The sequence below is a fragment of the Schistocerca nitens genome, chromosome 12 (genome assembly GCF_023898315.1).
Source record: "Schistocerca nitens isolate TAMUIC-IGC-003100 chromosome 12, iqSchNite1.1, whole genome shotgun sequence".
NCBI lineage: Eukaryota > Metazoa > Arthropoda > Insecta > Orthoptera > Acrididae > Schistocerca > Schistocerca nitens.
Genome location: NC_064625.1, coordinates 103,911,369 through 103,938,589, shown reverse-complemented (window position 1 = coordinate 103,938,589; position 27,221 = coordinate 103,911,369). Strand labels below are relative to the sequence as shown.

The window sequence follows — 27,221 nt, the reverse complement described above, 5'->3', positions numbered from 1 at the left end:
GCAAATCTATACAAACAGTGCAGCAGATAGGAACCTTAGCCATTATGCTATGCTTGCTTGGTACAGAAAAGATGCATAAAACTTCAACATCAAATTGCTCAGAAATTAGGGGCTGTTGCATGAAAGCCACTAGACAGGTGCTTAGGAGATCCCTTCACAACATGCCTGAGACTCGTCAAAATCTGTGAGTAACAGGTGTGATCTTCCTCTTGTCAATTTCAATGGAATTCAATAAATTTTAAATGTAAATCTTTTGAAACGCAATAAAAAATTGTAGAAAAAGTTTTATTTCAGAGGTAGTGGTATTTCTTGTATAGTGATTGTCTTGCTGTTACTGCTTATACCTCTCCTAAACTGTGCAAGAAAGATAAAAGGCCTTTTTCGCACTGTTAAAGAACAATGTAAGTTTCTGAAACAGACACCTGTACCACATTCTACACGAATCTGGCAACTCTTAACATTGGGCAGACAGTTGGGTAGCGGTGCAAGGAATACAAGCAACACAGCCAAATGACACAAAGGAGTAAATCAGCTTTCACCGAGACAGATACGGAGATAACTGTGATGTGCAATACAATGAGATCAATACCGTGGTGCAGATACCGAGTATCTCAGACAGTGTAATTAATGGGACTGTCAAAATAAACATGTCACAAAACCTAATAAACTGGGATGGAGATTTCAGTTTACAGAGAGTACTGAGTCTGACATACAAGTTATTGAAACCTCATTGGCCATCTAGTCCACCAGAGCAGTAAAACACTCAGCTAATGTGCGCTTCTCAAATGAATAGGAATCAATGAGCATAGCGGGCACAGGGAGTCAGACACTGGCTACAAATAGAAATGTGACACCGACAATGCTTCACAGTCTGCTAGGAGTCCGGGCAGCACAACTCATAACATCTGAACAAGATAACTGGGCCAGTCAATGAAATATCATGCAGGAAAATGGAAACAACATATTAGCTGAACATCAAGCAGTACATCATTAATAGTGAATGGAAAAGATACTATCTATTTTTGGCAAAATGCTCATCTTCACTTTCGAAGGCCAGACATACCAACAATTAAAGGGAACAGCCATGGCTACCAGGATGGCCCCCTCGTACACCAACCTATTCATGGGTTGCTTAGAGGAAGCCTTCTTGGCTACCCAGGCCTGCCAACCCAAAGTTTGGTACAGATTTATTGAGGACATCTTCATGATCTGGACTCACAGTGAAGAAGAACTCCAGAATTTCCTCTCCAACCTCAACTCCTTTGGTTCCATCAGATTCACCTGGTCCTACTCTAAATCCCATGCCACTTTCCTTGAAACTGACCTCCACCTGTCCAATGGCCAGCTTCAGACGTCCATCCACATCAAACCCACCAACAAGCAACAGTACCTCCATTATGACAGCTGCCACCCATTCCACATCAAACGGTCCCCTCCCTACAGCCTAGGTCTTCGTGGCAAACGAATCTGCTCCAGTCCGGAATCCCTGAACCATTACACCAACAACCTAAAAACAGCTTTCACATCCCGCAACTACCCTCCCGACCTGGTTCAGAAGCATATAACCAGAGCCACTTCCTCATCTCCTCAAACCCAGAACCTCCCACAGAAGAACCCCAAAAGTGCCCCACTTGTGACAGGATACTTTCCGGGACTAGATTGGACTCTGAATGTGGCTCTCCAGCAGGGATACGACTTCCTCAAATCCTGCCCTGAAATGAGGTCCATCCTTCATGAAATCCTCCACACTCCACCAAGAGTGTCTTTCCGCCGTCCACCTAACCTTCGTAACCTCTTAGTTCATCCCTATGAAATCCCCAAACCACCTTCCCTACCCCCTGGCTCCTACCCTTGTAACCGCCCCCGGTCTAAAACCTGTCCCATGCACCCTCCCACCACCACCTACTCCAGTCCTGTAACCCGGAAGGTGTACACGATCAAAGGCAGAGCCACGTGTGAAAGCACCCACGTGATTTACCAACTGACCTGCCTACACTGTGAAGCTTTCTATGTGGGAATGACCAGCAACAAACTGTCCATTCGCATGAATGGACACAAGTAGATATTGTTTGTTGGTAATGAGGATCACCCTGTGGCTAAACATGCCTTGGTGCACGGCCAGCACATCTTGGCACAGTGTTACACCGTCCGGGTTATCTGGATACTTCCCACTAACACCAACCTGTCAGAACTCCGCAGATGGGAACTTGCCCTTCAGTATATCCTCTCTTCTTGTTATCCGCCAGGCCTCAATCTCCGCTAATTTCAATTTGCCGCCGCTCATACCTCACCTGTCTTTCAGCAACATCTTTGCCTCTGTACTTCCGCCTCGACTGACATCTCTGCCCAAATTCTTTGCGTTTACAAATGTCTGCTTGTGTGTGTGTATGTGCGGATGGATATGTGTGTGTGTGCTAGTGTATACCTGTCCTTTTTTCCCCCCAAGGTAAGTCTTTCCGCTCCCGGGATTGGAATGACTCCTTACCCTCTCCCTTAAAACCCACATCCTTTCATCTTCCCCTCTCCTTCCCTCTTTCCTGACGAAGCAACTGTTGGTTGCGAAATCTTGAATTTTGTGTGTATGTTTGTGTGTCTATCGACCTGCCAGCACTTTCGTTTGGTAAGTCACAAAATCTGTGTTTTTAGATATATTTTTCCCACGTGGAATGTTTCCCTCTATTATATTCATTAAATAATACCTTTCTCTTCCAAAATAGCCTTCGTTTTCTTTGTTTGGTTGCATTTAAACTTTCAAAAATGACTTGTTTTGTTGAAAAGCAGCAATATTTTCCCATCAGCGAACTGAATGCTTCTCCAATTTAAGATGTTTCTGGACATTATTTGTCTTTTTCCTGCCCAATTTGACGATTACAAAATCTTTGCACTATTAATTTCGAACTTTTGTGGTTATTCATAGCTGTGTGACCCATGTTTAATAATGCTACAGGTACAAATGGGGAAGCACTTAACATAGAAAGAGAAATGAATGTACAATAACTCTATTTTAACATTAGTCACAAAATGTTACAGATTTTGCTTTCCAATCACTGTAGCACAGAATGTGGGCACTACAAGCTATAATGGCAGATGGCCACAAGCATAAACGAACTATAATTTTGACTGCTAGAGGGGAGGGGAGTGGTGCAGTGAATTAAGTCCACCACCCTTTGGCAGGGCAGCAGCCTACAGTAGAACTGATACGTTGTCACAGGAATTGTCAGCCCCTTTTGCTGTTATGAGGGTTGTAATTCAAATCTGTGATGGACCATGATTAGTGACTTCACCTATTTCAAAAGAAATGAAAACACTGATCAAAGAATAAAACAAAGTATTCAGGGACAGCTACCATGCAATTCCTTGCTGAGGTTAGCAGAGTATTGTTAATGACACAGTTCAGGCCCAACCTCTAGTGGCTTTTGATGCAACCACAGTTCAAAACATCCACCACTTAATTCACCACATTAAAAGTTTCTGATTATACCACTGTTATAACATGCTAGGTCCTGTGACACCAGATCATTGAGCGCACTGATACGTCATTGCATTCATACACATTTTATTTTGCAAACAGGTTTTTGTGCACATTACCTTTCCAAATTGGGCTTCACCAGATGATGTATAATACTTGCAAACTGAAAATTGGCTAGAGTTTCAATATTCATATGCAGAACACAAAGCTATTTCAAACTATCTCTGATGAAATAGTTCATCTAGATAAAGTTCGCTATGAAACAGTGTCTAGTAAGTAATTTTGCATTCTCACATTTTGCATTTTTTTATTTTAGGGCAGAATAACCACCTATTTCACATTTATCGCAAAACGCAAATTTTTTAATTCCTAACCATTAACCAATCAGACTGAGAAAACCTGGGAACACAGCAATGGTTCTGATAAATGTTATAATCTGCAATACCATCTGTATAACAGTTATGCTTACTCTCAGCACTGTCATCAACAACAGCTGCTGTCAGAGACACATTACCCCAGAGAGAGCCAACACTTACCTGCACTGCGTCCCAGCGCGGCGATAGCAGCCCTTGGCCGACTCATTCTTGATGCGGTCCACCTCCGACACCTGTCGCGGGTAGCAGCACTTGTCTGTGCACTCGTCGTCATCGTAGCCACAGTCGCACTCCTCTCCGATCTCCACAATCTTGTTCCCACAGAAAGCACCCTCCGAAGCTGTGAAGGAAAGTAACAGAGTCAAACGTACATCCATGGAGAATGCAAGTCGCCCAAACAAAAAGATCAAATCTGTAAACTTTCAGGATTGACCAGTACATTCTGAAATTACGCTGTAGTCGGATACAGTGAAGAACTAACTCGCTATGAGATGAAAAATCCAGGCTGGAATGTAACAATATTATGAATAGGAAAGTTAAGTTGCTACACACCACATAGCAGACATGCTCAGTCACAGATAAGCACAACAAAAAGACTCTCAAAACAAACACCACACACACACAAATGGTAACTCACACACACACACACACACACACACACACACACACACACACACACTGGCGCAAAACTGCTATGGTCATTAGCGCCCAGTCGGTGACTGAGGAAATAATAAAAACCGAAAATGGAAAACAGCAAAAATGGGAACGAAACTCAAAAAATTGGAGAAACTAAAAGCAGAAAGAAGGCTTAAAATTCCACTACAGAAAGGGGTTGGTGGTCCCCAAAAAAAACTTCAAATGACGGACATCATTTCACTGTCACTAATAAACTCGAGAACGCGATCGGCCGAGCGCGTGTCATCTGCTAAAATTGACGATATATCAGGTGACAGCTGTAGACGGGCGCGTAACAGAGTAAAATAGGGGCACTCAATTAAAAGGTGTCTTACCGTCCACAGCTGAGAGCAGTGGGGACAGAGTGGGGGAGGATCGCCGCTTAAAAGATGTCGATGGCTAAAAAGACAGTGCCCTATCCGAAGTCTAGTTAAAATTATCTCCTCCAGACGACACGTTCGGGAGGAAGAGGTCCAAGCACAAGGAAGAGCTTTCACGTCCCGCAATTTATTATGGGGAAGTGTCGACCAATGCGCGTGCCATAAATGAACAACTCTGCGACATAAAATGCTCCGTAGATCGGTGAAGGGAATCGACTGAATAGCTGGCCGAGGAAGAGAGACTGCAGCCTTGGCCGCTATATCGGCCGCCTCATTCCCACAGATACCAGCGTGTCCCGGGAGCCAGAGGAACGCCACCGAAACGGCCCCCAGGTGTGTGTGTGTGTGTGTGTGTGTGTGTGTGTGTGTGTGTGTGTGTGGAAAGCTTTATGTGTGACAGCTTTTTTGTTGTGCCTATATGCAACTCAGCATCTTCATTATATGGTGAGTGGTAACTTTCCTTTTCATAATATTTTTGCTATGAGATGAAATTTTCACTGAAATTCAAACTGCAGTTACACAGTTATGAAACATTCAATGTATTTATCAGTTCCTCAACTTGAAATCCAGTGAGAAATGAGAGGCATTTATGAAATGTTAACACAGTACAAATATGAAATGCATTACGTTTTCAGATTAAAATTGCATGCCACCAGACCCAAACTCTAGCCCGTGACCTTGCCTATAGCTGGAAATGCTCACACCTCTCGAGTTATGAGGTCTCGGATTGCTCAGTTGTAAAAGCATCATCCACATTGAGTCCCAGTGCGGCACAAAGTTTTAATCTGACAGGAAGTTTCAAAAGCAGCTTTAGTAACCCCACTAGACATGCAACTGGATGGTACAGACATATCAGTATGTGAAATATCACAAACACTGTGACAGAGTGAGGGGTAACAAATATTACAGTTAGTTTACCTCCAAATGATTTCTGTAAAGACTAGTTAAAAAAACACATACACAAGGAGATAAAGTTTTCAGTGAGCAAATAGCTCTTAGTTTCTAAAGTGAGTCAGCTCATTTAAATTCTCGTATTTTTCCTGCTTCCACAAAAATTTAAGTTTTTCAAAAATTTTCTATTTAGAAAGTTATCCACATTCAAAAATTTCATATTCCAGAATGTGTGATTCAAACAATTGTTATTTCCAAATTTGGCAGATCTGACCTGTGAAGCAATTTCTCTTCTTGTTGTCCTCAATAGCATCCAGGACCTTGCTGATGTTGCCAATGCTGCAGCTCGAGAACTTGCTGTTGTTGGGCCGGTCGCCCGACGTGGCCGACGCAAACATGATGAAGTTGCCATTGAGCCCACCGGGACGGCATTCTGCTGGGTAGTCATGCTGTGAACAACAGACAAAACAGCAAATTTAAATATCTGCAGTAATCCAAACCCTTTCATTATTCATATAATACAAATATACATTACACAAGAGGATAAAGCACTCCAAAATATGAAGTAAACAAAAACATCTAAGAAGAATTGAATACCAACAGGATAATTAAAAATGAGGTAAACATGTCTGTAGTGTGCAGTGTGTGTAGCGTGCATTTCTCATGATCTGTTACTGCTACAGAATCGTCAATGTAGAGACCTCAAAGAAGTAGCATAGCCAGCTCATTTTTATTGAACAACACGGGTTGTCAGTTAATTTTGTAAATTATATATTTTCTTATTTTTAGATGAGAACATCTAAGGATGACTCACGTCTTCCACACTCAACACGTCACACCTATGAGAACATCTAAGGATGACTCACGTCTTCCACACTCAACACGTCACACCTATGAGAACGGCAAGCCAAAATTCAATTGCTTATTATAGTGCGGCTGTAGGACCAGTGTGGACTGAGATGTACCACCATGAGATGGAACTGAACAGCTCTGAGTCCATCAATGATGCAGATGTTAAAGAAAGAGGAAGGGTCAATTGAATTGTACAGTGACAGTTCAAGTTTAGTTCTGGATAAAATTAGAGAGCTGTTGTTTTGTGATGTATAATGAACACTAACAGGCAGTATGCTTTTAACAGTTAACTGATCTGAAGGTGTTTTATTTGAATGAAGTATAAATATCAGATTTTATAGAAGGCAGCAACGTCAGGAAGAAGTGCAACATCACGGTTATAAAACCATTGCAGGAGATTGCATTTCAAGTGACTGAGTATTCACAATTACCACAAGATTAACTGAGTGCTAATATTGACCAGGCAACTTTGATTAGTCCATCTCCTCCTTACCCCTTTTTCTCTCCATCATCACGTTGTCATCTCCACCTTAACAGGAAGTTAGTGGTTCTTACATCCACAGAATTTCTTTCCAGATGGTAAGTAATATATCTACCAAGTTTGGTTGAAATTGATAAAGGACTTTAGAAGCTACTTTTTACCCATGTCTTTGCCTGTGAATGGACACGACACATACATGTCACCTATATTTAGTGTAAGTCACACATATTTGTACACATATTTCACCTGTATCTCCAGCAAATTTTGCCCTGCATTTTTCCCTACATGCAGCTCAACGTATATGACATCAAATCTCATCAACTGTGTGCCATACAATCTCATAATTCTGAGTGGACATTATGTGCATATGTAGATAATGTCTGCAAAACATGTTGCAAATATAGTTGTAAAAAACTAATAAATTAATATGGAATGTCTGATGTGACAGTTGTAGCCGGCCGCGGTGGCCGTGCGGTTCTGGCGTTGCAGCCCGGAACCGCGGGACTGCTACGGTCGCAGGTTCGAATCCTGCCTCGGGCATGGGTGTGTGTGATGTCCTTAGGTTAGTTAGGTTTAAGTAGTTCTAAGTTCTAGGGGACTTATGACCTAACATGTTGAGTCCCATAGTGCTCAGAGCCATTTGAACCATTTGTGACAGTTGTAATGCATAAACAGCGAAAATATAGCAAGTGCTAAACTACTTTCCTTTCATCATTTAGTGATGAGTGTCTACGATGAAAGTCGTGTAAAAGTTTCAAATTATGTGCAAAGTCTGTTGCAAGTTATAAGTGTTCTCATTCATATAGTCTGGCTATTTGCGCGTCATGAGAAATGCTTATTTTTCACCCTCCTCCCTACCCCTTTGAGAGGTAGGTGATTCTTACTCCAATGCTGGATTTTCCCAGAAAGTAAGTGATAAGTGTACTAAGTTTGGTTGAGATTGATCCAGTGGTGTAGGAGGTGATGTGGAGGAATACATACATACATACATTTTTATAATGTGTATGGGAAAAAATGAAACACCAAATTATCAGCAAAAGTGAAATTTGAGACTGAATAAGTATATGTCTGTATGACAAGATAATTATCACTATATGTAACAACATCATAATTGTTTTACTTCACAAGGAATTTGAAGGAGTAGGTGCAAAGAACGAAAGCCCCAGAGTTATTTTGTAAGCTGCACACATTAATTCACCAAAATCTCTAGCAGCAAACGGAAAAATGTGAAAATAGTCTGTCTACGTCTGCTAAAAATTGTATTAATTGAAGCCTCTGATATCATTTCATCAATTCACAACCCATCTTTTTCAACCTAACAAGCAACATCCCAAAAAATAAGTCAACACAAAAAAGTATTGTCCATTCACTTTTTGTTTCTGCTAGTACAGGGTGTGGTACAACCAATGAAGCAGTTTTGCGGCATTATAAAAAAGAAATTGGGGTACATTCAGGAAAAAAGTTTCCATTTTTGACGTTAGTAGTTAATACCATTTTATGTGCACTCAGTGTTGAAAGTAACATCCTCAAGATGACGGCTGTTAGCAGTTACACACTTTTGGAGATGATCTCTGAAGTTTTGAACAGCACGTTTACACATATCGCAGAGTATGGCACTGACTCCTTCAATAACCTGTTATCTTAGCCCTGGTAGCATATGAAATTAACATTTAAACACTTTTTTTCTTCAGATATCCCCACGGAAGTAGGTCACAAAAACTCAAGTCTGGTGACTGTACAAGCCACTCCGCATCACCTCTCAAAGAGACCTGATGTGCTGTAAACATTTCTCACAATACAGGCTCCTCCTCAAACTGTGGTTGCACATTTTCTAGTGTACTGGTGGACTTGCATTGGTCACGTGTATTTCTTCTCAGCGTGCTACTAGTTTCCTCCAACTGTGGAACCCACGGACAAATTGCGTTCACGTTGGAAACAGCACTGTTTCACAAAATGTTGAACTGCCACCTAAAAGGTCTTTACATCATGATCACAGATCGGTTGTTTTCAAAATATGCATGCAAGGCAAAGTTCCAATGTGCTCCAGTCCAAACCACATTGGCTACTAAAGTGAAGCTACTGACAGAACGAATGGAGACGATATTCAACTGTCTCCCCCACTGTCACCACTTAAGCAGTTATCCCTTGAAACTTCTTAGTCGGTTCGGCCACACCCTGTATGATGCCACTCATTTCAAAATCATTATGTAAATGGATGAAGTCTCAAGGGATGAAGTCAATACTCGATATCAGTAGGTTAAATCGAAATTCTCATAAATAACACCTAGAGCTGACTATATAGCCTACAAATGAAAGTTAAAAACAGCCATTAAATTACGCCTCCGTTGAGGGGGAAAAGTTAAAGACTTGTTTTCATTTCAAAGCTAAGGTTATTTCTGCCACTAAATGTTGCAAAGACAGCAATTGGCCAGCATCATATTATTCTCATTGTTCTAATCGCATCATAGCTGTCTTAAGGTAGTGAAAGCTCCCTCACTGAACCATCCATTTCCAGCATGGTCATTCTCGTTAGTCTCTTCCCTGTCATCACAAGCATTTTGGTTGCCAATGACAATTGCAATGACGACATCATCCATTAACACAGGATCATTTAGTAATCGTGAAAGTGTTACGGAGATGATAGATAAACTCCAGTGGAAGACTCTGCAAGAGAGACGCTCAGTAGCTCGGTACGGGCTTTTGTTGCAGTTTCGAGCACATACCTTCACCGAGGAGTCAAGCAGTATATTGCTCCCTCCCACGTATATCTCACGAAGAGACCATGAGGATAAAATCACAGAGGCATACCGACAATCTTTCTTTCCACAAACAATACGAGACTGGAATACAAGGGAGAACCGACAGAGATACTCAAAGTACCCTCCGCCACACACAGTCAGGTGGCTTGCGGAGTATGGATCTAGATGTAGATGTAGAACACTTGACTGTCAGTAACATCAATCTCACGTCTGAGCCTGTCTTGAGTATTTTCCTGGTCAAATTCTTCAAACCCCCAAAGATTCCCTAATCAGCCAAGATAGTTCAGATACAAACTGGCTACTTGGTTGCACTGAAGGAGGAAGGTTATTCTGTTCCTTGTGCTGTGTCTAAATCCTGGTATTCTGCCACATCCATCATTTTTCTGTGCAGGCTGCCTGCTTCACTGTCAGGCACATCTGCAAATTTTGTAACAGCATCAGTATTCTTTTCAGTTCCTCACCCTCTGCATTTCCAACTCCATATTCTGAGCATATTATGTTCCACTAGCACCAACCTTTGACTAGTTTATTATTTTAGGTTTATTGGAAACACAAAGAACAAAATGTTTACATTTAGTTGCCACTAAAAAGGGCACAACAGCAGCACAATATGTCACAAGGCACGGCTCAGACATAGACACAGAACAACAGCAATGGCAGGTGGAAGGAAGGGGGAACGGCCCAATTGCCCATCTCAGCACCATTGGATCTTCTACATAATGCATGGCAAGTGTAAATTTGAATTTCCTGTATGGTATGCTTTTGGCAAACTGATGTTTCAGTTGGTCTGTATTTGGATAATCATGCCTCTGTATAGTATTTTATTCTGTCTTGTGTTTTAGATAATTTATTTGTCACACAGATTTCCTTCTTGTGTTATAACAGCACGAAAGAATGTTAGGAAAATCCTGATCAAACTTGTACGACTCTGAGTTAGTTGACAGTATTGACCCACTTAAAAGCAGTTTCTAATAATTGGCACTCAACATTCCAGAAACAAACAAGACTCTCTCCAATGCACTACACTGCCTTTTTTTTTTTTTTAAAAAAAAAAAAACCAAACCTCTCCAAGCACTCACCGGCGAACCAAAGTTGTGGCCAATTTCATGAGCGAGTGTGAGCTGTGAAACCTTTGGCGGTACACGGCTGTTGTAGTTGACGAACGTGATGATGCCAGTGTTGAGGCTACGCTTCGTCGAGTGGTACAGCCCACCAATTGTCTCTGTGTACGTTTTGAACTTCTCACATATCCCACCAGACGCACCTGTAATTGAAAAAAAGTTAAAAATCTCTGAACTAACTACTGAGATAAATATTATGCAAAACAAATTTTGTCATTAAAATCTGGTAGAGCAATGCCAATATTAAAATAAATTTGCTTTCTGACACTTAACGATGTCACACATCTCGAAATCTAAAAAGCCGAAATATGATGTGTGTGACAAAAGTAATGAGACTCATAACATGTGAGCAATATGGCAACAGTGTGTTGTTCTACTTGCGCAAAGTGTGATGTTCATCCCATCCAGATGCTCAGTCCAAGTTTCAGCTCCATGTAGCCATCACATTATTTTTGAGAGCACCATCATTAAAGTGTGTGTTAAGGGAATGGAACAGCAGAACTTAAAGTAATGGTACTCCATCCAGTTTTATGTTGGACTTCAGGTATCTGTGAGTCTGACCTTTCAAAAGCTGTAACAGGCTTTTGGTAAACATTCCTCATCAAGAGCACAAGTTTTTCATGGGTACAAATCATTTCTCGAAGTCTGAGAATAAGTTGAAGATGAACCTCACCTGGGGAGACCTCCAACTTCAAATACCAATGAAAACATCGAACATATGGCTGGTCTTGTGGGATCAGAACAACATTAAACAAAAAGGATGATGGCTGACCTGTTGAACACTTTCATCTTATAGCAAATTTTGAGTGAAGTTTTGCACATGTGAGAAGTTTGTGCCACAATGTTGAGAAAAACATCACAACTGAGCAGAAGGACAATCGAAGAAACGTCTGTTGCTCTTCTTGAGAGGGCTGCCAATGACCGTGAATGGTTCAGTCATGTCATTTCAGTAAGGGATCCTCGATTTTTGTGTACGACCCCGAGACAAAGCGACAAAGTGAGGAGTGACACACTGAGAGATCTCCTCAGACAACAGAAAAAGTTAGAATGAGCAAGTCAAAGATCAAATCAATGCTGATTTTCTTTTTTAACAGTAATGGTATCAAGCACACAGAATTTGTTCCTCCAGACCAAACTGTCAACGAAGCATTTAACAAAGATGTCCTTGAAAGGGTCAGGAGAAGAAGTGAGACCAGATACTGGAATGACAGACAAGTGGATGCTGTATCATGGTAACACCCCATCTCAAACGACCAGTTCCATCACGGAATTTTTGACCTCAAAATGCATTCCTGATGTTCCACGGTTCCCTCCTACTCATCTGATCTGAGTCCTCGTGACTACTTTCTTATCCCAAAATTGAAAAATGTCTTCCTGGGACACTAGAGAACATTCAGAAGATTGTGACTGACATGTTAAAGGTTCTAGCAGTTAAAGCCTTTCAGTGCTGCTACCTAGACTGTATATAATGGCTATACTGGGGTATAGCTGGCAATGGAGCTACATTGGGGGGGACAATCATGTCACTGGAAAAAAATAAAAACTACGATAGATAAAAAAATCAGTCTCATTACATTTCTCACATGCCTTGTACTGGCAGTGAACAGAATTTATTCATAAAACACATATTTCACACTGTCTCCATGTGTCGTCACATGAGCATTATTGATTTGCATTTTTCATAAATGATCCTATTTAATGTGCTGTATGAATCCATTAACTTCCTTCAAACTATGATACACTAGGAATATCACACTTGGCAGTATTATTAAGACATTTCAAACTCACATCAAGTAACTGATTGTTTATGCTCACTGCTGTGTCGTATGGGCACCAATGATTAGAAAAGTGTATTTGTAGCAGTAGTCATATCACACACATGCACACAAAGAGAAAGTTTCTTGGCATGCTCATTTTCTCCAAGCACAGTTGCACAAGATGACGGTTACAATACTTCCGCAAATATCAGCAGATGCTTACCAGATGCAGAGGCAACCCAAGCAAGCCCCAGCGTGCCCCCGGTGAAGTCGCGATACGTGAACACGTATGCCAGGCAGAAGTCCTCGTGGTTGCCCAGAGAGTGCAGATTCAGGAAGTTGCTGACGTCAATGTTTTCCATACAGAACTGGTTCGGGTCGCCTCTCCATCCGGGCTGACACGGGGCATCATCGTCTATCTGTTGACACAATCACACGGAAGATTATATTCAGGAGAACTGCCACTCAAATTAATCACTGTGCAATTTTGACAGACCACCTGCCACTATACACCTTGAGTTCGACTAGTTCGACACTCTACAGATTCCGGCAGAATGCCCCCCATCAAAAATTAACATTTTCTTACATTCTCTCCAACTAATTCAAAATTAGTTAGGTGAATTGATGAAAAATTTCTCCATAATTTTTCTGCCAATATGCTAATTAAAATTTTTCAGGAGAAGACGTAAGAGATTATTCACTAACCTTTATCCTCTGAACTTCAAACTTGATGTTCCGGTGCTCAACATTGCCGTCAAACTTGGTATCCCTGTAAATATAGTTGACAGCCGTAACGTGGTGTGCAATGAGGGACAAAATCTCCTCCCTCGTCTTTTCCGCATCACCATTTACCTGCAACCAAACAATTTGAATTTATCATAAATCTGTACGAGACTGAGATTCAATTTACAAGAGATACTTGGAGAAGTCACACATTCGTATACTGCAGGCACCAACAGGTGGAGAAATCTGAAGAAGAATGAACTGTTTACTACATCTACATACAAAGTCTGTCAGCCACCACATGGTGTAGGGTGAACAGGACCTCATACTAACACTTGTCATTCCATTTCCTGTTCCTCTCACAAATCTTATGCGAGCTGTGTGTTGGTGACAAAGGATCATTCTGCAGTCTGTTGGAAATGCTAGTACTCTGAACTATCTCAACAGTGATTCACGAAATGAACACAATCTTCGTTCTGGGAATTCCCATTTGAGATCAAGTAGCATTTTGATGATACGTATGTGCCGATGAAAGCAGTAGCAAATCTAGCAACATGCCTCTGAGTTGTTTTGATTTCTTACTTTAACCTGGCCAGGTGGGGACCCCAAACACTCAAGCAGTACTGAAGAATGTACCATATAAGTGTTCTGTGGACCATATCAGTGTTCTGTATACAGTTTGCTTTATAGACAAGCTACATTTCCTAAGAATTGTCCCAATAAACCAGTCACCAATCTGCCTTTCCCTGCAACTAACTTTATTCACTCATTCCATTTCTTGCCACCCTGTATGTTATGCCTAGATATTTAGTCAATGTGCATGTGTCAGACAGTACATCACTAATACTGTAGTCAAAAATTAGAGGGTCGTTTTTCCTACTCATCTGCATTCAAGCAGGCAATTCTGCTTCATATCCAGAAGAGTGACATGATGAATTCCCCTTAGGCTGCCACGAGTGATGTGCAAAATAATGCTTTGCTTATATATTGAAGCCTTCTCTCAATACCTGAGATCTCTTCAGATAATTAATATGGCAGAGCATTGTCCATATAATATTAAGTTCCACAGCAGAGTCTTTGCCTGGTACACAGCTTTATTCTATCTCCAAGGTTCATAATTATATGAGAGGGGCCTCAGAATTTATATTACCAATTGAGGCAGTGACAAAGAAAAGTATACGAGTCACAAAAAGAATTTCTTTTTCTTTTTTCCAAAGATCGGATTGTGGAAGACTTGGCACTGAGAAGCTAACAGGCTTAACGAATGTAGGCCAAGGCATGGATGCCCTGGTGGTACTGCAGTAGTCATCTGATGAAACTAATGTGATTCTTTTCTGATTGCTGTGATTGTGCTGACAATATGCTGGAAATGTGTAATACATTTTATATTCATTTCAAAGATACTGTAATTATGTATTTACTTGCTATAAACCATTTTAATGTATTTCCTTTAAGCCTATTCTACAAGCAGGTAGCTGTAAGGGGTCACCGAAAATGTAAGACAAAAAAAACCAAAAAAGCAGCAACAACGTGTCTGACGCTGTATGTAGAGTTACCTAAAAATGGACAAACTGTAGAACCGAGCTGCACTTGCTACATTTTCAGCCCCCATCTCGCAAGCTGCATGAACATATGACATATGAAAGGCATTCAGTAACTAATGCAAACACACTTTTTTTTTTTACTGAAAGCAGATTGGTTTTATTCAGGATTCCAGTACACTTTATTATTCCCCACTCTTCCAGCTACAAAAACCTATTTTTCAATCTCATCTCCGTTCAATGTGACGGCCTTACACCACCTTACTGTGACGGCCTTACACCACCTTACTGTGACGGCCTTACACCACCTTACTGTGATGGCCTTACACCACCTTACTGTGACGGCCTTACACCACCTTACTGTGACGGCCTTACACCACCTTACTGTGACGGCCTTACACCACCTTACTGTGACGGCCTTACACCACCTTACTGTGACGGCCTTGCACCACCTTACTGTGACGGCCTTGCACCACCTTACTGTGACGGCCTTACACCACCTTACTGTGACGGCCTTACACCACCTTACTGTGACGGCCTTACACCACCTTACTGTGACGGCCTTACACCACCCTACTCTGACGGCCTTACACCACCTTACTGTGACGGCCTTACACCACCTTACTGTGACGGCCTTACACCACCTTACTGTGACGGCCTTACACCACCTTACTGTGACGGCCTCACACCACCTTACTGTGACGGCCTTCCACCACCTTACTGTGACGGCCTTACACCACCTTACTGTGACGGCCTTACACCACCTTACTGTGACGGCCTTACACCACCTTACTGTGACGGCCTTACACCACCTTACTGTGACGGCCTCACACCACCTTACTGTGACGGCCTTCCACCACCTTACTGTGACGGCCTTACACCACCTTACTGTGACGGCCTTACACCACCTTACTGTGACGGCCTTACACCACCTTACTGTGACGGCCTCACACCACCTTACTGTGACGGCCTTCCACCACCTTACTGTGACGGCCTTACACCACCTTACTGTGACGGCCTTACACCACCTTACTGTGACGGCCTTACACCACCTTACTGTGACGGCCTTACACCACCTTACTGTGACGGCCTTACACCACCTTACTGTGACGGCCTCACACCACCTTACTGTGACGGCCTTCCACCACCTTACTGTGACGGCCTTACACCACCTTACTGTGACGGCCTTACACCACCTTACTGTGACGGCCTTACACCACCTTACTGTGACGGCCTCACACCACCTTACTGTGACGGCCTTACACCACCTTACTGTGACGCCTTACACCACCTTACTGTGACGGCCTTACACCACCTTACTGTGACGGCCTTACACCACCTTACTGTGACGGCCTCACACCACCTTACTGTGACGGCCTTACACCACCTTACTGTGACGGCCTTACACCACCTTACTGTGACGGCCTTGCACCACCTTACTGTGACGGCCTTGCACCACCTTACTGTGACGGCCTTACACCACCTTACTGTGACGGCCTTACACCACCTTACTGTGACGGCCTTCCACCACCTTACTGTGACGGCCTTACACCACCTTACTGTGACGGCCTTCCACCACCTTACTGTGACGGCCTTACACCACCTTACTGTGACGGCCTTGCACCACCTTACTGTCACGGCCTTACACCACCTTACTGTGACGGCCTTACACCACCTTACTGTGACGGCCTTACACCACCTTACTGTGACGGCCTCACACCACCTTACTGTGACGGCCTTACACCACCTTACTGTGACGGCCTTACACCACCTTACTGTGACGGCCTTACACCACCTTACTGTGACGGCCTCACACCACCTTACTGTGACGGCCTTACACCACCTTACTGTGACGGCCTTACACCACCTTACTGTGACGGCCTTACACCACCTTACTGTGACGGCCTTACACCACCTTACTGTGACGGCCTTACACCACCTTACTGTGACGGCCTTACACCACCTTACTGTGACGGCCTCACACCACCTTACTGTGACGGCCTCACACCACCTTACTGTGACGGCCTTCCACCACCTTACTGTGACGGCCTTACACCACCTTACTGTGACGGCCTTACACCACCTTACTGTGACGGCCTTACACCACCTTACTGTGACGGCCTTACACCACCTTACTGTGACGGCCTTGCACCACCTTACTGTGACGGCCTTACACCACCTTACTGTGACGGCCTTACACCACCTTACTGTGACGGCCTTACACCACCTTACTGTGACGGCCTTACACCACCTTACTGTGACGGCCTTACACCACCTTACTGTGACGGCCTTACACCACCTTACTGTTACGGCCTTACACCACCTTACTGTGACGGCCTCACACCACCTTACTGTGACGGCCTCACACCACCTTACTGTGACGGCCTCACACCACCTTACTGTGACGGCCTTACACCACCTTACTGTGACGGCCTTACACCACCTTACTGTGACGGCCTCACACCACCTTACCGTGACGGCCTCACACCACCTTACTGTGACGGCCTTCCACCACCTTACTGTGACGGCCTTACACCACCTTACTGTGACGGCCTTACACCACCTTACTGTGACGGCCTTACACCACCTTACTGTGACGGCCTCACACCACCTTACTGTGACGGCCTTCCACCACCTTACTGTGATGGCCTTACACCACCTTACTGTGACGGCCTTACACCACCTTACTGTGACGGCCTTACACCACCTTACTGTGACGGCCTTACACCACCTTACTGTGACGGCCTCCATACCCACATGGTACCACTCTACTGGTCGATGTCAGAGCCAACGTCTTGTTGCATCAATAACCTTCCCATCACCCACGTACTGCTTCCTATGGACTGTATCCTTCATCGGGCCAAAAAGATGGAAGTCAGAAGGTGAGAGATCTAGCCTGTAGGGTGGATGAGGAAGAACAGTCCAGTGAAGTTGTGTGAAGTGCTCTCAGAAAGGTAGATTTGTGTGAGGCCTGGCATTTTCACAGGACAGATGTTTGTCACATTTCATTGCCTGTGATGCATGTGACAATGTTTGACAAAAAACTGTTACGACCAGCTTCCTAATGCACAAGCAGTTCTGTGCAGATGGTCCTCGATTGTGGTCAGTCGATGAGTGCGTCATTGTGTTCCGACACTGCACGAGTCACAGCTATGTGCCGGAACATGGGACGTTGGAGAGCTTTGCCCCACCTTGTTGCGACAATGACAGACACACTGCCGAACAATTCACCGTGCTTTTGTGGACTGCCACGTCTCTGTAGGCAATCTGCAAGCAGCTATAAATATCTGCAATGCTCTAGTTTTCTGCCAAAAGAAATTCAACAACAGATCTCTGTCTGTAACGCACCTCTATTACAGACACTATTTTGAAAGCTAAGTATAGCATCACAATCCATCAGAACTTCACTGAGCTATTTCGGATAATGCAGGAATATTCCACAACGTCTCACAACAAATTTTTCAATGGAAATTGGCCAACGAAAAAATGTATTGCATTACTTATTGAACGCCCCAACTCGGTGAATGGCTCTTAGCAGTGCTAGCATCAGAGGACTAGAGAAAGCCACCAGCAGGAGGAGGACTCAGTCAACACTCACCGTCTCTGAGATGTGCCTCCAGATGAGGGGGTCAGTCTGTATGAAGAGCGAGCACGTGTTGCGGTTGTCCTCCTTTGGCCGGGTCGCCCTCTTGGTTCTGCTACCGCCTCCACTGCCCTCGTTGGCCTCGCGGCTGTACTTCTGGTAGGCATCCGCTCCCTGCTCTTCCCAGCTGCTCCGCGTCTGCCCCCTCGGTGGCGGGGGCGGAGGGGGTGGCGGCTCGGGCTCCTCTTCGTCTGCCGAGTTCTGGACACGGTCCATCCACTGGACCACATCGTCCGTGATGCCGCAGCCTCCGACGTGACCTACAACACGATATACCTCAGCTTGTAACAAAAATAAATATGCTGACGATTGGGCCCTCGCTACAAGATGTAGCACAATTGAAGCATCTGAGGACATCCTAACGAAAGACCTGAAGATAATGGGTGAATATTTCCGTAAGTGGAGACTTCAACCAAATGCTTCCAAAACAGAGGTTAGTTGCTTCCGTCTCAACAACAAACTCGGCGGAAAGGAACTCGACATTCTATTTGAAAACACGATTCTCAGGCACAATAAAACTCCGAAGTACTTGGGCATGACGCTGGACAGAGCACTATCTTTTAAAGAGCACCTAACGAAGACTGCTGAAAAATTAAAGACAAGAAACAACATTATTCAAAAGCTCTGTATTACTACCTGGGGAGCAGCGGCCTCCACTCTCCGCACCTCTGCTTTAGCAATTGTATTCTTGGCTGCTGAATACTGTGCTCCGATTTGGCTAAACAGCCCACATGTAAAAAAGGTGGATGTCCAGCTGCATAACACTCTAAGGATGATTTCTGGAGTAATTAAACCCACTCCAACGCGATGGCTCCCAATATTAAGCCACATCCCGCCGCCACACCTGCGATGTACTGACACCCTTGTACGCGAATACAAAAACATCGTGGGAAATCGAAGCCTGCCAATCCGCCGAGACATAATCCGCCGAGACATTGAGGCTGCAAACACTAATAGGCTTTAATCTAGGAACCCGCCAACAAGAACAGCAAGGACCTGTGTACAAGAAGGTTTCAGCATCAAAAACGCACGGTCTGAAAAATGGAACGCATGGCAAAATCATAACATGCCTTGTCATCACACAAAAGCTGCCCGGTTTTGACCTACCACGCAAAACGTGGTCCACTCTAAATAGGATTCGAACTCGTCATGGCAGATGTGCTTACTCCCTGTATAAATGGGGTAAAATACCATCCCCTCAGTGTGACTGCGGAGAAAATCAAACCATCAGTCACATTGTTGAAGAATGTTCCAGAAGAGCCTATGATGGGAGCCCCGATGACTTCCTGCTCGCAACTCTAGAGTTGATAGATTATATTAATAGACTTGATGTTTGTTTGTAATCCTTAAACTCTGTAATATTAGTGATGTTTGTTTGTAATTATTAGCGTTTGTTATATTAGTGATTTGGCTGTTTCTTTCTTATGTGTCTGTATTGCAATAGGATTAATAATAATATTAATAATCAGAAAATTTGGATAAGTTTTACAAGAGTAAACTAGAAATTTTAAAGATCCTCATTTTCAACTTATAGCTGTACAAGCTCTTATTCTGCTGATACAACTTTGGCATTGCATAACTATCCAGCATAAATATTTAATGCTGTGTCATGGCACAAATGTAAATTGTAAGTAATAGTGGCCTTGGAGGGCTGTATTCCATTTTACACTCCTGGAAATGGAAAAAAGAACACATTGACACCGGTGTGTCAGACCCACCATACTTGCTCCGGACACTGTGAGAGGGCTGTACAAGCAATGATCACACGCACGGCACAGCGGACACACCAGGAACCGCGGTGTTGGCCGTCGAATGGCGCTAGCTGCGCAGCATTTGTGCACCGCCGCCGTCAGTGTCAGCCAGTTTGCCGTGGCATACGGAGCTCCATCGCAGTCTTTAACACTGGTAGCATGCCGCGACAGCGTGGACGTGAACCGTATGTGCAGTTGACGGACTTTGAGCGAGGGCGTATAGTGGGCATGCGGGAGGCCGGGTGGACGTACCGCCGAATTGCTCAACACGTGGGGCGTGAGGTCTCCACAGTACATCGATGTTGTCGCCAGTGGTCGGCGGAAGGTGCACGTGCCCGTCGACCTGGGACCGGACCGCAGCGACGCACGGATGCACGCCAAGACCGTAGGATCCTACGCAGTGCCGTAGGCGACCGCACCGCCACTTCCCAGCAAATTAGGGACACTGTTGCTCCTGGGGTATTGGCGAGGACCATTCGCAACCGTCTCCATGAAGCTGGGCTGCGGTCCCGCACACCGTTAGGCCGTCTTCCGCTCACGCCCCAACATCGTGCAGCCCGCCTCCAGTGGTGTCGCGACAGGCGTGAATGGAGGGACGAATGGAGACGTGTCGTCTTCAGCGATGAGAGTCGCTTCTGCCTTGGTGCCAATGATGGTCGTATGCGTGTTTGGCGCCGTGCAGGTGAGCGCCACAATCAGGACTGCATACGACCGAGGCACACAGGGCCAACACCCGGCATCATGGTGTGGGGAGCGATCTCCTACACTGGCCCTACACCACTGGTGATCGTCGAGGGGACACTGAATAGTGCACGGTACATCCAAACCGTCATCGAACCCATCGTTCTACCATTCCTAGACCGGCAAGGGAACTTGCTGTTCCAACAGGACAATGCACGTCCGCATGTATCCTGTGCCACCCAACGTGCTCTAGAAGGTGTAAGTCAACTACCCTGGCCAGCAAGATCTCAGGATCTGTCCCCCATTGAGCATGTTTGGGACTGGATGAAGCGTCGTCTCACGCGGTCTGCACGTCCAGCACGAACGCTGGTCCAACTGAGGCGCCAGGTGGAAATGGCATGGCAAGCCGTTCCACAGGACTACATCCAGCATCTCTACGATCGTCTCCATGGGAGAATAGCAGCCTGCATTGCTGCGAAAGGTGGATATACACTGTACTAGTGCCGACATTGTGCATGCTCTGTTGCCTGTGTCTATGTGCCTGTGGTTCTGTCAGTGTGATCATGTGATGTATCTGACCCCAGGAATGTGTCAATAAAGTTTCCCCTTCCTGGGACAATGAATTCACGGTGTTCTTATTTCAATTTCCAGGAGTGTATACCTGTCGAAACGGCTGTCACACTATTATTTGAATCTGCATGTTTAGATGTTATGTTACTTGTGCCAGTGACAACAGCTGCTGCCACCACTGATATAAAATGGGACGAAACTTCCAAGGGTACAATGCCTTATGATACGGCTAAGTCATTTTCCTGCAGTACCCTTCCTTCCAGGAGTGCCTGGACAGCTGAGTAGGTAAGAGCATTTTTCATGAAAGCCAAAGCTTCTGGTTTTGAGTACCAGACCAGCACACAGTTTTTATCTGTCAAGAAGTTTAAAAACAGCGCACACAACATGGCCGAAATGAATGATGATTCTGGTATTCATCCACTGTTGACCATTTCACACTACTTCGGTTGTGGTAAATTTCTGCAATTTCAACTTTCATGCATTCAAAAATTTGACATCACAGTTTTAGAGGGGGACTTTGTACCACACAATTATAATTTCAGACATCACAGAATGTAAAACAACAACTTGTTTTGAATAGCACCAAGACAACACCGAGGTAAGACATCAAGGAAATCATCTGATCTAGGATAGAAGCCAGAAGCCTAATACTTATCTGTGCAGGGAGACAGCACAATAGCTTTTGTTTCCTTACTGGACTAACCCCCCCCTCCTCCCCTCTCTGCACCATCAGTAATCTGTTTGATGGCATATTCTCCTTTTAGTGCATGACCAGAAAACCGCTCTAAATAGAGGCTATGTGGATGGTGAGAAATAGTAAACTGTGCAGGATTGCTTAGCCTCAATTTACACTACTTTTTCTGGTCTTATTCTTGTTTTATTGTCTTGTTTCATCACCCTTTTTAATTTAATTTGATTTATTCTTTTGTCCCTTTCTACTTTTTTCTGGCCTAAAATTGTCCTTTTTTAGGTCATTAATGACATAGTTACACTGACCTCCAAGTTGACTAGTACATGACTCCTCTCCTACTTGTAAGGTCGCACAGCTTTCCAATTTCATCTAGCATCAACAATCAATATTTCTCTCACACTATACGAGAAGTTCCTCCCGCCCCAGGCTCCTGTGGGATTTTGCCCATGTCCTTCTGCCACGCCACCCTCTTTTACTATAACATTTCCCTCTCTCTGGAAGAAGGCACCCTCTGCTCCTGAAAGCTAACAGAATGTCATACCTTCCTGTGCTGCCTTTGAAGATCTTAGGCTCAGGAGATCACAAGACTGTCTGAATATGGTAGGCATAAGTATCCAATTACTTATTTCATAACTTATATCGAAATGTAGCATTTCAAGATTCTGATTAATTACTGCTATCACCCAAAAATCCATAAAAATACCAGTATAATTTTATGAGCAACTTGGGATTGACAGAACAACAATATAAAAATTGTGAAATTATTTTTCCATCCATATTTATACTTAAAACTTTAAAACCATCATGTCTATATCCCTGTCCATTTGAACATGCTAATCTCCAAAACTACAAGACAAATTTTCAAGGGTTATTCATAGGCAACATAGGTGTAGCTTGGGGTGATGTACAAGCTTCATTTCATGAAAATAAGGGGAAAAAATCAAGGTTTTTAAATTTTATCGAAACTCATTCAATCAGCTTAGTATTTTGGATGTTTAATTATCACAATGTAGTACACCACAGAACCAATAGACAGCACTTACGTTTTGTGGTACATTAAAGAGCCAATACATGGAACTATTAGCTTTTTTTTAATGCAGTGACAGTTGTATTTCCAGAAGGTGACATGAAGGACAGAATGAAGTGGCAAAATCTTATCTTAACAAACTAACAGCAAATTTACTTGGCTATGATCAGATTCACAGATTTCACTTTGTGTACCAGATACTTAACAATATTGCTTTTTTTTCTTATGTTTTACTTATATTCCACACTAAGGAAAACAAATTTAATAAGTTTGCTTTGTGGTTTGTGTGCCTACACATTAGATTTTGATTTTATTTTCTTTACATTTAAAAATGCCTGGAAATGATCAAGTCTTCCTGAATACACCAGAATGGCTAAAAGACTGAGGACTATGAAATCTCAAGAGTCCAATGAAGACGGAGAGATGAGACTTGCTGCTCCTCGGGAGCATCAGGCTTTAACTCGCTCTTTGGAAACAGCTTCCAAAAGTGAGGTACGATGTAACTCTAACCGAGAACGTCGTGCATTATCTCGCTTCTCAGAACCCTTAACTCACAGACGCTTTAGTTACTTCTCTCTAGCATAACATCACAGAAGGAGAAATTCTGACAAAAACTGGCACAGGTGAGAGAGTGGTGATACCCTGAATCCCACTTATTCCTAACAGTTTTCCATTTCGTTTAAAACATGTACAATTCACAGTGAGCTCACGTTATCCACCGGCGACAAGCAACACATTAGGTGAAACCCTGCATGATGCGGGTGTGGATCTTAGTGTCACTTCGCTTTTCACATGGCCCACTCCGTGTAGCTCAATGCCACGTTAGTGAAGCAAACAAGCTCTTCATTCATTTAACCTATTCTACTACTTCAAATGTTGTATACAAAAAAGCTTTATAAATCAAAACTAAATTCCATAAGTACAAAGACGGGCAGAATCACAAATAAATATCTGGTCACTGCCAGGATTCTCAACTAGTTATAAACATTTTCAGCTCAGTGGTCACTTTCATAAGAAAATTTCATTTTTCTCAGTAGAAAAAAAAAAAAAAAACAGCTGTCTTGTAAGACCTCAGAAAATGTAAAGATAAAATTTTCTCTTTACATCATATGTTCTCAGTAATCTTAAAAATTTTGTTGGGACTTATGAAGAGATTATAAAGAGAAGACATGGAAGGTTGTAATGTCCCACTGGTTAGTGATTAGTTAAAAATGCTTTAAATACCTGTGAATACCTTGCCTTCGTGTCCCTCAATGACTGCATACGAGAGCTAAAAATGTTTGTTCAATACATACAGGATACCATAATGGATTTCACTACAATGATGAAGGCCACAGCTGAAGTAAAGTACGTAGATTTATTCACTTCAAAACCTGTATCTTTTGAGCTCATGATCAGCGTTCACTGTAATAAGCCTCAATGTTACTACTACGGCTAACCAATGGTAGCACATACTACACTGGCGATATTAGATAGTCCAGATGCAGTAATTTGATAGAAACGCATGTGTAAGGTCCATTGCATTGTTTAATACTCAGCAAAGTACGAATATAAAGTGACATATCAGTCTGCGTTTTGCGATATTAAATCAAACTGTTTAACACTCCAAAATAATCCGTCACTGCTCTGTTCTAATATGCTGTTTTAGACAATGTCCAACACATGAGTTACTCTATTGTAAATCCAAACCTGAATCATGCACCAACAACTTATCTCCACTGTACGCACAGATCTGCCCTCCAGTGCGTCCAACTCTCATCTGCCCTAACAATACTCGAGGCCGAGTATTTATACTCTTCCTGCAATGTACTACTGCTTATAATAATGCAAAATATAATTTATAATATGAAATAGTTTAACAACATTATCAAACACTGTATCATATTCCCTACTTTGCTAGAACAAGTTTAAGACATAAAAATTACATTAATAAGCATTCTAAAAATGCTAAATGATCAGTTATCTATATTTTGTTAATTAGGCTCGAGATTTAATTCCTATCATTTACAGATGATGAGAACGAAATATATTATTCTTTTATCTAAACATTTTCCATATATTAATATCCTGAATCTGATTTTGATTGTTTATGGTACAAAGGGTAACTACTATTGTTTAGTGTTGATATTATTCTTTTAAAAAGCCTTTTCCTATTATCGGAAAGTAATTGAATTTAATTATAGCTGGAGATATAACAGTATTGATATGTTGTTGTTGTTGTTGTTGTTGTGGTCTTCAGTCCTGAGACTGGTTTGATGCAGCTCTCCATGCTACTCTATCCTGTGCAAGCTTCTTCATCTCCCAGTACCTACTGCAACCTACATCCTTCTGAATCTGCTTAGTGTATTGATCTCTTGGTCTCCCTCTACGGTTTTTACCCTCCACGCTGCCCTCCAATGCTAAATATGTGATCCCTTGATGCCTCAAAACATGTCCTACCAACCGATCCCTTCTTCTAGTCAAGTTGTGCCACAAACTCCTCTTCTCCCCAATCCTATTCAATACCTCCTCATTAGTTACGTGATCTACCCACCTTATCTTCAGCATTCTTCTGTAGCACCACATTTCGAAAGTTTCTATTCTCTTCTTGTCCAAACTGGTTATCGTCCATGTTTCACTTCCATACATGGCTACACTCCATACAAATACTTTCAGAAACGACTTCCTGACACTTAAATCTATACTCGATGTTAAATTTCTCTTCTTCAGAAACGATTTCCTTGCCATTGCCAGTCTACATTTTATATCCTCTCTACTTCGACCATCATCAGTTATTTTACTCCCTAAATAGCAAAACTCCTTTACTACTTTAAGTGCCTCATTTCCTAATCTAATCCCCTCAGCATCACCCGATTTAATTTGACTACATTCCATTATCCTCATTTTGCTTTTGTTGATGTTCATTTTATATCCTCCTTTCAAGACACTGTCCATTCCGTTCAACTGCTCTTCCAAGTCCTTTGCTGTCTTTGACAGAATTACAATGTCATCGGCGAACCTCAAAGTTTTTACTTCTTCTCCGTGAATTTTAATACCTACTCCGAATTTTTCTTTTGTTTCCTTTACTGCTTGCTCAATATACAGATTGAATAACATCGGGGACAGGCTACAACCATGTCTCACTCCTTTCCCAACCACTGCTTCCCTTTCATGCCCCTCGACTCTTATAACTGCCATCTGGTTTCTTTACAAATTGTAAATAGCCTTTCGCTCCCTGTATTTTACCCCTGCCACCTTCAGAATTTGAAGGAGAGTATTCCAGTTAACGTTGTCAAAAGCTTTCTCTAAGTCTACAAATGCTAGAAATGTAGGTTTGCCTTTTCTTAATCTTTCTTCTAAGATAAGTCGTAAGGTTAGTATTGCCTCACGTGTTCCAACATTTCTACGGAATCCAAACTGATCTTCCCCGAGGTCCGCTTCTACCAGTTTTTCCATTCGTCTGTAAAGAATTCGCGTTAGTATTTTGCAGCTGTGACTTATTAAACTGATAGTTCGGTAATTTTCACATCTGTCAACACCTGCTTTCTTTGGGATTGGAATTATTATATTCTTCTTGAAGTCTGTGGGTATTTCGCCTGTCTCATACATCTTGTTCACCAGATGGTAGAGTTTTGTCATGACTGGTTCTCCCAAGGCCATCAGTGGTTCTAATGGAATGTTGTCTACTCCCGGGGTCTTGTTTTGACTCAGGTCTTTCAGTGCTCTGTCAAACTCTTCACGCAGTATCTTATCTCCCATTTCATCTTCATCTACATCCTCTTCCATTTCCATAATATTGTCCTCAAGTACATCGCCCTTGTATAAACCCTCTATATACTCCTTCCACCTTTCTGCC

General features: G+C 42.9%; 1 protein-coding gene across 2 annotated transcripts in view; it reads right to left on the bottom strand.

Annotated features, from left to right (window-relative positions):
- LOC126215333 (disintegrin and metalloproteinase domain-containing protein 10) overlaps positions 1–27,221 on the bottom strand; it is a 545,912-nt gene that overhangs the window by 30,400 nt on the left and 488,291 nt on the right. For both annotated transcript variants that reach the window (XM_049942016.1, XM_049942017.1), the window contains exons 4-9: positions 18,622–18,926; positions 13,465–13,611; positions 12,983–13,178; positions 10,961–11,145; positions 6,064–6,238; positions 4,006–4,183 (exon numbers count right to left, since the gene is read on the bottom strand). In XM_049942016.1, the coding sequence (XP_049797973.1) occupies positions 4,006–4,183; positions 6,064–6,238; positions 10,961–11,145; positions 12,983–13,178; positions 13,465–13,611; positions 18,622–18,926 (1,186 nt within the window). The remainder of the gene's footprint in view (positions 1–4,005; positions 4,184–6,063; positions 6,239–10,960; positions 11,146–12,982; positions 13,179–13,464; positions 13,612–18,621; positions 18,927–27,221) is intronic.